The 13961-nt window shown below is 56.3% G+C and overlaps 1 protein-coding gene across 1 annotated transcript in view; it reads left to right on the top strand.

Moving 5' to 3' along the window:
• GALNT5 (polypeptide N-acetylgalactosaminyltransferase 5) overlaps positions 1-10907 on the top strand; it is an 11838-nt gene extending 931 nt beyond the window's left edge. Inside the window, exons 2-11 of the mRNA XM_027656173.1 lie at positions 14-776; positions 2656-2822; positions 4464-4583; positions 4946-5081; positions 5453-5572; positions 5906-6023; positions 6224-6547; positions 7592-7672; positions 8756-8917; positions 10508-10907. Coding sequence (XP_027511974.1) covers positions 14-776; positions 2656-2822; positions 4464-4583; positions 4946-5081; positions 5453-5572; positions 5906-6023; positions 6224-6547; positions 7592-7672; positions 8756-8917; positions 10508-10654 — 2138 coding nt within the window. The 3' untranslated portion in view covers positions 10655-10907. The remainder of the gene's footprint in view (positions 1-13; positions 777-2655; positions 2823-4463; positions 4584-4945; positions 5082-5452; positions 5573-5905; positions 6024-6223; positions 6548-7591; positions 7673-8755; positions 8918-10507) is intronic.
• The last annotated feature ends 3054 nt before the right edge of the window (positions 10908-13961 follow it).

Genomic DNA, 13961 nt, shown 5'->3' with positions numbered 1-13961 from the left:
CCCCCCCGCACAGCGAGCCCCCGCGGCCGGCCGGGCTCGGGGGGACGGGCACGGGGACACTCGGACACGCCGCCGACGGCAGCGAGCGGCGTCCCCCCCGGCACGGCGGCACAGCCCGGCCTGGCAGCCCGGGCACCGGGAGCGGGCGCCCAGCCTGGACCAGAGGAAACAGACACGGGACAGAAGGAAACTTCCTCCAGAACTCGCTTCATCCTCATTAGCAAAGAGGGGAAGAACCCCGCCAGCCCCGCAGTCCCGCCTCGCCGACCCCACTCTGCGGGGAACGCCACAGCGAGACGGGAAAAGCACAAACAACTTTTTAACGAGAACGGTGATGGTGCCCACGCTGCGACTGCCACTGCCGGGGCCACCGCGCGGGGTGACCGGAGCCGGGAGCTGGGTGCGGCGCCAGGAGCAGCTCCCGGGGCGGCTGGCACTGAACAGAATGGGCAGGAGCAGGCGGGAGCAGCTCTCAGAACGGCTGGCACGGGCCAGGACAGGCAGGAGCAGGCGGGAGCAGCTCTCGGGGGGGTTGGCACTGGCCAGGACGGGCAGGAGCAGGCGGGTGGCAACCCGCGGATGCACAGGGTCCTGTCTGTGGATGCAACGCTTGCCCCGAGAGACCCTCGAGCTCCCGGCCAGTTTGGACATGCTGTTGCAGTCCCCGACGATAAACAAGAAGAAGCAAAAAGTAGATGGAAAGAAGGAAACTTTAATGTCTACCTCAGCGATCTGATCCCCGTGGACAGAGCCATCGCGGACACCAGGCCTGCCGGGTAAGATCCACTCCCCTTGCACAAATCCCTGCCTCGCCCCCTGGGAATGGGCCAGGTGGCTCTGGGAAGGGCTGCTGGGGGCACCAAGCCCTCTGCTTCGACCGTGCTACCTGTCAGACACCTCTTGCCTGTCCAAGTCAGAGCACTATGTTGTTAAAATGTAAAACTGGTAACATTTGCAGGTTGTAACCCACTGAACCCCACTACCCAAAGAATCAGGGCACACAGGGCAGGTGATGGGGCTCAGGCCTCTCTGTGCCTTAGAACACTGTACCTGCTGTGTCAGGTGCAGCTCAAAGCTGGGTTTGGAAAACTCCCACACGGTTACAGCTGTCCCTATGAAATGTATGGTTGATTCTGCAGCTGTCGGGATTGCACTTCAACAAAGTCACTCCCTCCCATAGTGCCAATAGAGAAGAGCAAGACAAGGCATGGGCAGCACCTCCCTGATGGAAGGGCAAGGGGCCAGGGGGCTCCATCCTGAGCTGCCATGCCAGGTGGGCTTGGCAGTGTGGGGTTGATGCCAGGACTTGATGATCTTAAAGGTCTTTTCCAACCTAAGCCATTCTGTGGTTCTGTGGCAGCTGCAGGGAGAGCTGGGGAAGGTGCCAGCTCAGGTGAGTGGCCGGTTCATCTCTCACATTCTGCCTTTCCTACCACAGATGACTCTCAGCCCCTGTGCACATGGGAGACCTGCCTTGTGCAGAGCCCCTCCCGTGTCCCTCGTCCTGTGCTCACAGACCGTGGGTACAGTGGGGTGGGAATTGTGCCGTGATTGTCCCCATCCCGCAGGACAGTGCAGACATTCCCACAGTGTCGTTGGTGCCTGCTGAGCTGAGACCCTGCACAGGAAGAATTGGAGCAGGGAAGGAGGGAGATAGCTGGGGCTGCTTCCTCATACCACCTGTGCACAGGACCAGAGCCGTGGTGGCACAAAGCCAGCCCTGGGATTGGCCTGGACAGCAGAGCCTTGGAGCTGTGGGGCAGGAAGCAGCTCCAGGGAGTGACGCACCTGCCCAGGAGCAGAGGCGTTGCCGTCACAGGCACACCTTGGCCAAACAGAGCACGTTCCTGGGGGGATGTGCTGCTGCATCAGGGACCTGTGCAGGCTCTGCCCCCAGCTCAGTGGCTCGGGCAGGTACTGCGTTGTGAGGGCCAGCTCGTGGCAGTGGCGGCTGGCAGCTCTCGGGAATCAAACAACACCTTACTTTTTTGCTGGTGCATTCCAGTCTCTCCCAGTTTAGACTCCAGTTCCTCTTGTGATTCTTGCTGGAGTACTGGACTAGACCACTGAAATCTGGCCACCAGGAAACCATGCACAGTGCTTGTTCCTTTGTTGATGACACTGGTGCTCTCCAGGCACCGTGTCCCTGCAGCAGGGCTGTGGGGAGAGAACCTGAGGAAGAGAGAGATGGGCAGGAGGTTTGTGGGGAGTGCTCCCTGCAGAGCCTGGGTCAGTAGTCCTGGGGCTGAGAGAGTTAGGGAAGAGAAGGCTCCAGGGAGACCTTAGAGCCCCTTCCAGTGCCTAACAGGGCTCCAAGAGAGCAGGAGAAGGATTGTGACAGAGTAATTCTGGGGTGATTTTCATTTACCCAGAGCACTTCTGTGAAGTCCTGAAATACCTCTGAACTTTCTTCAGAATAGGTCCCAGTCAGAAATGAGTGAGCACATCCCATCCTGCTGGGCTGCCCACGAGAGGGACACTGGGGCTGTGGAAGGGTTTCCCCCCTCACCCCTCTGTTCCACCTCCCAACATTGCAGAGCTTTGCCTCTGTATTCCACGTTTGGCTTCCCCCCCACTCCCTGTGCATTTTCCCAGAAGCCCCTGAGCCTGGATATTTTCAGGAGTGTGACCCGTGAGCCCGTGTTGCCGTTGCAGGTGCTCTGAGCAGCGTGTCCACGATGACCTCCCGACCACCACCATCATCATGTGCTTCGTGGATGAAGTGTGGTCCACCCTGCTCCGCTCCGTGCACAGCGTCCTCAGCAGGTCCCCTCCACACCTGATTGAGGAAGTCATTTTGGTGGATGACTTCAGCACTAAGGGTAGGTGAAGCTTCTTCTGCCTTTATGAAACTAATATAACTTCAGGGCAAAATGCAATTTGTTCTCTGTAATTCAATTCTGAATAGGAGAGAGAAATCTCATTTTCTCCTCGGGCTGTATTGAAGTGCAGCCTGTGCTGGGGGCTGAGGGGGATCAGAGGCCAGGCGGGCACTGGGGATGGCTGTGGGGAATCAAGGCAGAGGCTGCTGGAGGCACCAGGCTCCAGGAGCACCAGGGAGCTGAGTCCTGCCCAGCCCACCCATCTTCAGGGTGTCCCTGGCTCAAGGGCTTGTGCACCCCTCTCTGTGCAGCTCCCAGACGAGCCCCCATGTTCCCAGTGCAGGGGACACACTGCCCAGTGCCTCAGAGGACAGGGAGCTGTGGTGGGAGTGGTGGTGAGCCAGGATCTGCCATGCCAGTGCCTTTCACTGGCATTTCAGGTGATACCAAACCTCTGAGTTGTGATGCCTCAGCTCTCTGCTGACTTCAGCCCTTAAAAATTTAGGAATGATGTTATTTCCCCACTGCTGATTCTTCAGGGGAAGTGCTGTCTCAGATGGACTTCAGAGCTCATGCCAGGCACACAGCAAGCCATCAATGCAACAAAAGGCAACACAGAGGAAAAAGATTCAGTTTGCTGATTTTTAATATAACCATTATAACACGTTCCTACCATTTCCCCTCAAAAGCATCTTTTCAAGTTCTCTTTACCTTCTCCCCAAGGTTTTGCCTTGTATGTGCTTGTTAGCAGGGAACATCTGAAACGTGGGGTTTGCACCCAAAACCTGGGGAGTGCAGGTGACCCAGCTCAGCACTGCTGGAACCCCGGGAGCAGCAGCAGTGGCCCACAGCAAACCTGTCACTAATGCTTCAGCCTTGGAGCCTTTCAAAGCTTTTCAGCTGGCTTTTGGAATGCAAACAAGTCTATTCTCCTGAAGAAAACCAGGGAACACCAAGAAAGCCCATGGGTGAGGGAGGTCTGTGTCCAGACCGAGTGCTTGGAGCAGCTGCAGCCCTGTGGCAGAGCATTTGGATCCTGTGCCCCTGACCAGGGCTGCCTGGCACTCCCACCTTCCTCACACCCTGTTTTTCCTGGGAGTTGGCCATGAGCTGCCTCTACAGCCATGGAAAACCATGACAAAAGCACCTGAAAAGTAGAGATGAGGCACAGCAAACCCTTGTGCAGTTTAAACCCTGGATGCGGTGCTTAATATCGAGAAGTTTGTAGAGCACAAAAAATTAGGTTTTAATTGCAGTTGTAGTGCATGAAGAAAAAAACCCCTAATTTTGGAGTCTTTGAACAGCTGGGTTTGGATCATGAACTACCTGAGTGAGGCCACAAAGCAGCACACCCATCACCAAATACTAGCACACAGGAGATCTCCCACAGAGATTTTCAGGCTCATCACTTCAGCCTAAACCAGCTGGCACTGAAGCAACTGGCTGTTTCCCTGGAGAGCAGGCTGGCACCACAACACTGTGCACCAGAAGCCCTACAGCTGTGCCCAGATGTTCACACCCCAGTGCTGAGGATCCCGGTGTGTCTGGAGATGCTTCCAGGGAAAACCTGCCTGCTGCTTTTCACCCTGGAAGTGGGTGGAAATGGGTAAGTCAGCCTTGTGCTCTCCTCCTCCTGTGCAGAGTACCTGAAGGAGCAGCTGGACACGTACATGGCGCGGTTCCCAAAAGTGAAGATCCTGCGGCTCAGGGAGAGGCACGGGCTGATCCGGGCCAGGCTGGCGGGAGCAGAGATCGCCAAAGGTAGGACAAGAGCCGTGTTCCAGCTGGTTGGGACCCCCCAGAGGTGCAGGGGAGGTGTCTCCAGCACTGGGTATTAGTCCTTCCCGAGGCACCACAGGTGTCCTTTCGTCAGGATTTCCAGCCAAGCCACCCCGGATCCACCACCTGCCCTGGCCAGGCCATGTCAGCACCAAAGTGGCCGTTTCTGTTGGAACCTGCCATGTGAAAACATGCTCTGGGCTGTGGCTGGGAGGGTCTGGGGAGCCAAGGGGGCTCGTGGCACCATTGGCAGCACCCTGAGCCTGCGGGTGCCCGGGGAGGTTGGTCAGCACGGATTGGGGTCGGGGTGCCCGAGGCCTGATGCTGCCCTGGCCTCTGCACAGGCACCGTCCTGACGTTCCTGGACTCACACGTGGAGTGCAACGTGGGCTGGCTGGAGCCACTGCTGGAGAGGGTCCGACTGCGCCGCACCAAGGTCGCCTGCCCCGTCATCGAGGTCATCAGTGACAAGGACATGAGGTGGGGCATCCCTGGGAATCCCCACATCCATGCTGGAAGCTCGAGTGAAATCCCTTACTGGGACCACCGGTGTGTTCATCACAGGCAGACATGACTTCAGACCTCCTAACTGGCCTCCAGCAGCATTCCACAGGGGACAGGGAACATTGCTGTATACCAGAAATTAGCATTAGCTGTGAACATGGCCCCTGTGATTATCACACACACCTTTTCCCTTTCTCATGACTTTTAGCGCATGAAGAGGATTCCTGATGAAATTTGTTAAAATCCTGGTTTAATTACATACAGATATTCATCTTCACTCATTAAGGGTGACATTTCAATCAGGAATGTGACTCAGAATTAGTCATCCCGATCTTTTCTCCATTTAGTTACATGACCGTGGACAACTTCCAGCGTGGGATTTTTACTTGGCCAATGAATTTTGGATGGAGGCAGATTCCACAAGAGGTCATCGAGGCAAATAAAATCAAGGAGACTGATATAATAAGGTAAAAAGCGCAAATGTGAAAGCTTTGCAAACCAGCCTGTTCCTTTGGTAATAATTTAACAGCAAAGGCTCCTTTGAGGCCGAGTGTTGTTCCTTTGCTTGCCAGGACAGCAGAGGCACAGATACACTGTGGGCAATCCCACCAGGCACGGGCAAAGCCCAGGAAGCCTTTCCCCCCACTCACAGCACTGCTGGCGTGTCACCAATGCTCCCAGGGCTGGGAGAACATTCCACTGCCTTTCTCCTGCCCTGTTGCAGTTTCAGGCTGGGTAAAGCCACCCAAATACCCCCTCTGTCACAGCCACTGGCACACCACGTGCCTCTCTGTTCCCAGGTGCCCCGTCATGGCAGGTGGCCTGTTCTCCATCGATAAGAAGTATTTTTTTGAGCTGGGAATGTACGACCCAGGACTGGATGTTTGGGGAGGGGAAAATATGGAGATTTCATTCAAGGTAGGTCACTGTCAATGTCCCTGCACCCCTTCCCGCCTGGGTGGGCGATGAGGCTCAGGCAGGGGCTCCCCAGGGGCAGCTCCGTGCTGGAGAGCCCATCTCCCCTGGCACCTGACTTAGCTTTCTGCTTCTCTCCTGGCCTGTACAAAGCCGGAACCCGTCATCTGCCCGTGTTTCTACTAGTGACTTCTGTTTCTCAGGTCTGGATGTGCGGAGGAGAGATCGAGATTGTTCCCTGCTCCAGAGTTGGGCACATTTTCAGGAATGACAATCCTTATTCCTTCCCGAAAGACCGGGTGAGAACAGTGGAGCGGAACCTGGCCCGTGTGGCAGAGGTCTGGCTGGACGAGTACAAGGAGCTCTTCTACGGCCACGCTTACCACTTGGTCTTGAAAAACGTGGATGTTGGAGACCTGACTCAACAAATCCAGCTGCGAAAGAAGCTCCAGTGCAAAAGTTTCCGGTGGTACCTGGAGAACGTCTACCCAGACCTGGAAGCTCCCCTGGTTAAAGCCAGCGGGCTGGTACGTACCCAAGGACCCGCTGTCCTTCCTTCACACGGGCTCTCAGGGGCTGGCTGGGCCCTGGGCAGCACCCCAGCAGGATGCTGCTGCACGGCTTCGCTGGCCTGGGGCAGCATTTGGGATATCTGATACAGCACAGAGGCTGGATCCCACCGTGGCTCTGTAAAGAAACAGGCCACGGATACAAGGGGGAATTTCCTGCTGGAGAACCGGTTCGGTGTTTGACCAGTGGAGCTGCTCTCGAGGCAGTGCTGGGGCAGGATGTGCCTCTGGGCAAGATGAGCCTCCGGGGGCAGAACGTCCCGCAGGGCGGGATGTGCCCGCGGGGCAGGATCTTCCCGGGCCGGGATGTTCCTGTGGGGCGGGATCTTCCCAGGGGCGGGATGTGCCTGTGGTGCGGGACGTGGTGCCCGCGGGGCAGGATCTTCCCGGGGGAGGGATGTGCCCCGGGGGCGAGAAGTCTCTCCGTGGCGGGAGGTCCCGCACCGCCCGGTGGTCCCGGGGGATCCCTCCCTGCTTCCCTCTGTGCCCGCCCGCTCGGGCGCGGGTGTGCACGGCGGGTGTGCACCGCAGGTCTGCACCGCAGCCCGCAGCCGGCAGAGCGCAGCAGCCGCCCGCCTTACCGGGGCACCGCTCTGGGCTCGGAACCCGCACCTCGGGGAGGGGAGGGAAGGGGCGGAAAACACCTTAAAGGCCGTTCTGGATTCAGTCCTGCCTCCACAAGCCCCTTGCTGGGCAGCTGGTAGGCAGAACAGGGTCAGGTTCCCTTTCTACACCACAGAATCCCGGAATGGTTTGGGTGGGAGGGGGCATTAAAGCTCATCTCATTCCCTCCCCCTGCCATGGGCAGGGGCACCTTCCACTGGCCCAAGTTGCTCCAAGCCCCGTCCAGCCTGCCCTTGGACACTCTTCTCTGCCTGGTGTAGTGACATGGGCAGTTATTAATGGGAGTCCTGTGAATCCAGCAGGTTAAGTGCAGTGTAACAGCCTGTCCCCTTCCTTGGGAATTTATGTCTACATCTGCATTTTGTTGCTGTTTTCCAGCTCGTTAACATGGCCCTGGCAGGATGTGTCACTGTGGAAGGCCCCACTCTGGCTTTTGAGGAGTGTGATGTGAACAACACGGTAAGGACCCCCTGCACAGGACTGTGTCACACTGCTCATAGCACATGGCACAGAGTCCCTGTGCCTCCTGTGGTGACCTGCTCCCTCCCCGGGAGCTGGCACAGCCCTTCCCACCTGGGAACATGGCCAGGCAATGCCTGGGAGCAGCAAGGGGCAGGAATTGCCTGTTGGCACAGCCTGTAGCCACCAACAACCCCCAAGCCAGCAAATTCAGCTGGAACAGGAAAGTCTGATAAATCCATATGCCTGCACATGAAACATTTAAATATCAGCTTGTGCTTTGTGTGCTGCTGCAAAACATCCAGCTGCACTCTGGGTTAGATGGGAAGCAGCCACTGTGGCCAGTCTTTCCCATCCTTAGAGCCCCTTCCACTGTGTAAAGGGGCTCCAAGAGAGCTGGACAAGGGCCTAGAGGGACAGGATGAGGGGGAATGGCTTCCCACTGCCAGAGGGCAGGGTTAGATGGGATATTGGGAAGGAATTCCTAGTTGTGAGGGTGGTGAGACCCTGGCCCAGGCTGCCCAGAGAAGCTGTGGCTGCCCCTGGATCCCTGGAAGTGTCCAAGGCCAGGTTGGACAGGCTTGGAGCAACCTGGGCTGGTGGAAGGTGTCCCTGCCCATGGCAGGGGGTGGAATGAAATGAGCTTTGAGGTCCCTTTCAGTCTCATCTGGGATTCTGTCATTCCTTCCTAGACAGTGTTTTTAGGCAATTTCTGGCTGATTGCTCCCTGCTCTGGCACAGGCCAGCATGTGGGGGGGGGGGGGTTGTCTCATTTGGGGATGTATCCCTTTGTGCCCCAGTGCTGGGAGCAGCCAGGGGAGGTGGCAGGGCAGAGGGGCAGGCAGCAATGGGGGTGGGGGGTCTGTGTGGCTGCAGCAGGAGTCACTCCCAGAGCTGATGCTGGGGCTGTCTTGATCTCTTTAGCCCTGCACATCCACAGGACAGGTGTTCCCATGGCTCATGGCTTTCCTCAGCCCTGGTCCTGGGCGAGGGCAGGGCAGGAGAGGAGCTGCTCTCCCGGCTCTGGCTGTGCCATTGGAGGGGCCTGGCGGGGTCACAGCTCTGCCCACTCTCTCCCCACAGAACCAGCACTTCAACTACACCTGGCTGAGGCTGATCCAGCACGGGGAGCTCTGCCTCGCCCCCTCGGGCGTCCTGGGGGCCCTGGGCCTGCGCCGCTGCCAGGGCAGGAGCCGCAGCCTGGCCTGGCTCCACAGGTCACTGGCCACCGTCCGGCCGGGGCTGGTGAGTGACACACTGTCCTGGGGCGGGTCACTGAGCTGGGCATGGTGATGGGCAGTGACAGCCCAGCATGGGGGGCACCCTGGCCCTCTGGTCCCTGCTTTGCCAAAGCTGCCTGTCCCCCTGAGCTGGTCCCTGGCACCCCTGCCATTCCTCGGGCCCCTGGGCCAGTCCAAGGGATGAGCACCCCCACACCGTGTGCTGGGCTGGGGGCACGCTGGCACTGCCTCCACAGCAGTAACAAAACGTCCTGGTTTTACATGGAAACTGTCGATAGCACTTACAGGGAGATGACTCAGTATTGATTGGCTCTCAGCTCATGGTGGGTTTTAAAGAAAGCATCTATGGAACGGAAAAGAATGGATCTTGTGTTAATTGCCTGCACTGCACAAAGAGTCACGGCTGTGTCTCTGTCAGGAGTTGTCCGAAATGCTCTGAAATGACATAGTTTATAGTTAAGAAAGAAACACTCTTCATTTAAGAAAGAAAAACTGTAGCTGAGTTACACAAGGTATCGACAAGTTCCTGTGTTCAAAGCCAGAATGTCACAGACTCACCTTAGGTGTTTGGGGAAAAATACAGGAAAATTGTCATCCACTTACTGAAAATTGTGAAATTGTCATTTCGCTTTGTGAAAAATATGCAAACATGTCCAGGCAGCTGTGTGGGGCACAGACAGGACTTGTCTCCTGTTCCAGCCTGGGTTCACCTCGAGCCATGGGTGAGATGGATTTGGTGGTCCCATTTTAGTCGTGCCAGCGATAGGAGCCTGAGGGGAGCTCAGTGGCTGCTGGCTGAAGGAGTCTCAGTGCTTTACCCTCTCCTGACACCAGCCATTGTGTTGTTTAATGATGTGAAGTGCAGTTACTGTCTGCACAAAGATCCAGCTTCTGCTCAGACCCCACTCGTCAATGTCAGGAGTGTTTCATTTAGGTGTTAATGAGCTGATCCTGAGAGTCACTGCAGTGCCAGGCAGTGACAGTGTCCCTTGCCTGTGGCAGCACCTACAGCATCACTTGGCTGGCCGTGGGGGTAAGTAGGTAAATCCAAGTAGATGTGAAGAACTAAAGGATGGAGGTCACTCAGACTCTTAATTCTTTCACAATCCAATGTACTGCCCCAGCATTTGAATTACCTGACAACTTTTTCAGCACAGTAACTGTGCTCTGAGTTCATCAGCTAACAAACTGCACAATACAAAAATCCACCTCCTGCTGTACATTCCCTGTGTAGCAAATGCCATCAGAGTGATTCCCTTTGGCACGCTGACAGTGAGAGAGCTCATCTCTCCATTCCCAGTGAAGGAAAAGCCAGAAAGCACAGCAGGTGTGCTGTGATCCTGGCTCAGCAACAGGTGCAGGAGTGGATCCCACCCCAAAGTCTCTGTAAGTCAGCAGAGGTCTCAAATATTAGGGACATGCCAAAAAAGGGCACACCATAAGGAATAGGTTGGACTCGATGATCTCAGAGGTCTTTTCCAACTTAATTGATTCTGTGATTCTGTAAACCAAGCTTTCTTGGTAAGAAAATTGAGCTGCTGCTGCGGGGCACTGGAGCCTGAGCCCCCCTAAGCCTTGTCTCTCTCCCCTGCAGAGCGACCACATCATCTCCGAGCACCAGCACCTCCCACAGCCGTCTTGCTTGGAAGTGGATCCCTCTTACAAAGCCCTGAGGGTGAAGGCCTGTGACTCCACAAACCCTTATCAGAAGTGGCAGTTTGGCAATTACCACGTGGACTGAAGGGAGCCCAGTTGCACCAGGACTGCTGTGGTTCCAGCTGTGAGCTCAGCGAGGGCACACAGCTACCAAAGGGGAGGTGCCTTTCCGGTGACAGTGGAAATCCGTGGTTTAATGCCAGCGTATGGAGGGATCAGAACACCAAGAGCAGCACCTCGGGTTTGACAGTGCCTGAACAGATCGGCCCAGTGCTCCCTCACTGTGGGAGACTTTGGTAAAAACTCACTTTCTGTATTATTAAATGGAAATATTTTTTTGAAGTCCCCATCCTACCGTGAGCAAACATCCCTCAGTTCCCCCGACAGCAGCATAAGCTGCAGAAATACTTCCAGGTAAGTCCGTAAGCAGCAAAGTGGGCTGCTTATTCCTCCCCAGGAAATGGAAGTTCATTGACCAGCACATCAAAGGAATCTGTCGTGGTGCCCACGCTGGGTCCAGCCACAGGCTCCCACCCTGGGGGACCCGCTGGCTGACAGATGAGGACCAGAGCTCTGTGAGGAATCAGTGGGGTATCCATAAAGCCACTTGTAATAGTGGGAGGTGAAGGTTGATGGGGTTACCCAGGGGCTGTGGCAGAAGCTTGGAGCAGGCCCTGCCTGTGCCATGGGGACAGTGAGGGCACACGTGCCTGGCTCTTCTTGGCAGAGGGAGGAGCTGCTGGAGGGGGGATCCAAAGGTTTATCCTGCTTCTTGCCAGTGGCACACAGCAGTGGCCAGCCAGGGAGCTCCTCACTCCAGGCAGCCAGGCTGTCCCACCCTGGGGCTGCCAGCCCCACAGTCATGTCCCCAAGCCCCTGTGCCTCTTTGGGGGCTCCCCACGAGCACTGCCACTTCCCTCAGCCCAAGCTGCCTGGCATGGCCAGGACCTGCACACCAAACTGCCTCTGAACCCACTGTCACAGGCAGGTTTTGTCCTTACTGTGAAACTCTTGATCTCCAAAAGCCATCACCAGTCATTGATGGGACAGATTTGAGGGGAGAATAAATTCTGTGTGCCAGGGCAGTGAGATCCAGGGTATGTAACACCTGGGCATCCCAGGCAGGGTTTCTCCCCCTGTTCCCATTGGGAATTCCTGCTGTGGGGTCATGGGGGGAGGCAGCACTTCTCTTCCTGCCCCCCTGCCCTGTGCTGAGATGAGGGGCTGCTCCAGCACAAGGCCTCGGGGTACCCAGGGCTGAGCATCACTCTGGCTGCTCACAGCATTGTGACCATTGCCTCTGCTGTCCCACCTCACACACCCCCATACCTCTCCTTTGGTTCTTCAGAAGGCCATGGCATATTGTTGCCTCTGATGTGGTGGATCAGTGCTGACAGCATCTGACAGGCTCAGTCTGCCAAAATATTGACTGGCCCAACAGATTTTCCCAGTTGACTCCTATTGCAACTGTCTTCCCGATTTTCTCTCCCTCCTTCAGCACAGCTAGCCCGCAGTTACTATCAGAAAAATGACACAGACGATGTTTGGGCAGTCAGCTCGTATCAGGAGCATGAATTTCATCAGATTCTGTTTGCTGACATTCAATCACTTGTCACTGAGCAGGCACCAGGCAGTCGTATGTCACGGTCACATCCCATCGCCAGCCCTGTCACTCGCACGCCGGGGCCCCGCTCGTGTAAATGCTCACTTCCATGTTGGATCTGTGCTCCAGGACTGGAGGGTGCCTCGGGGCTGCTGGCAGTGAGCTGGGGCCGTGCTGTTGCTCAGCACTGGGAATGTTCCGATGGCACCAGTCAGCCCAGTCTTCCAGAAACAAGAGCATTTTTCCGGCAGGCTCGGCAGCCTGGCGAGGGGCGTCGGTCCTGCTGCTCCCCACGAGCTGCTCCCGCCATCCCCATGGACACACCGGGGTGTGCATCGCTCCTCGGGGCACTCAGAGCCTGGGCTGTGTGAGCAGGGAGGTCAGGGAGGAAGGCACCACGGCTGGAGAACCACTGCTTGGGGTGAGGAGAGCAAATGCCTCTGGAGCTGTGGTGGGGAGGGACACGCACGTGGTGCTGTGCTTCCATCCCTGAGTGCCCTGAGTCAAAGTGATCACAGTGGGAGGCCCCATTTGGTATACTCAGAAAAAAAAAGGTTTAAAAAGAGGGAATAAATGATAACAGGTGAAGCTGCTTCCTCTGAGTGCAGTGAGTTAACTGACCGACATGGACCCTCTCTGGGGACTCCTGCCCGAGTTACTGCCAGGCTGAACCACAAAGCCTCACCCCAGAAAGAACCCTCAAAGCACCAATTCCCCTGATTTTTGGCCGTGGTGGATCCCAGGGCAGGGCAGGGCAGGGCAGTAGTCTGGCTGGCTGCTGGACCCACAGCTGCTGCAGCTTGTGGCACCTGACATCAACACCCTCCATAAGGCTCCAGCTCTCACCTGCCGTCAGCCCACACTTGAAACAGTGGAAACACAGAGAAAGGATTTTCAGGCTGACCTGGGGCTGTGACTGCCATGCCCCAATCAGCCTGAAGGTGCCTCTGCTCCAAGGGACAAGTTTCCAGATCTGCAGGTGTCCCTTCACCTCACATGCCATACAGGCACCTCCCTGCCTGGCTGCTCCATGCACCCCATCCGACCCACTGACCACGGTGATGGCCAGAGGGCAAGCAGCCCACCTCTGCCTCTTCATTACCTGTGAACCCCTTGCTGTCTACCCCACACCCACCCACCCAGAGGGTCTGGCAAGGGGGCTGCTTGCGGGAAAGGCCCTCGGGCCCCTAGAGCATCCCAGCACTTTTAATTTTATTTCTCCAGTTACTCAGGAAAGCAGGAGAGGGCGTTGCAGCTCTCTGCTGAGCAAGTGCTGCTTTGCAAGGAAAGTAAAAAGTGAGTCCCTAGGTCACTGAAAGTCTCAGGGAGCCTTTCCCACTGAAAGGTCTGGGAATGATCATAAAGAATGATAGATTCACAGCATGGTTTGGGCTGAGAGCTCATCCTGTTTCATCCCCTGCCATGGGCAGGGACATCTTCCACTAGACCAGGTTGCTCCCAGCCCTGTCCAGCCTGGCCCTGGTTGGAATTACCATGACCACGTCTTTAAGAGGGATGTGTCACCCCAGAGCAGCCCAGGGCAGCTGTCAGTGGGAACAGACCCACAGTATAAGTTGGTACAAGCAAAGCTCAGAACTTCCCCAGGCCAAGGAGCAAATAAACAAGTGTGAATGGCACAATGAGGGCTGTGTCTGCTGGCACAATGCAGAATTGCCATGTATTATTTTCAAGTTGCCAATAAATAATTGCCTTTATGTAGAACAAGAAGAATCAAAATGATATTCAGTGCTGCTGGAGATGTAAAACTAATCCTTAAAAAGGCACTTAT

This window comes from Corapipo altera, unplaced genomic scaffold (genome assembly GCF_003945725.1).
Source record: "Corapipo altera isolate COAL_440 unplaced genomic scaffold, ASM394572v1 68, whole genome shotgun sequence".
In the NCBI taxonomy this organism is placed as follows: Eukaryota; Metazoa; Chordata; class Aves; order Passeriformes; family Pipridae; genus Corapipo; species Corapipo altera.
Note: the sequence above shows the minus strand (reverse complement) of the source record. Positions and strands in the feature narration are given on the sequence as shown.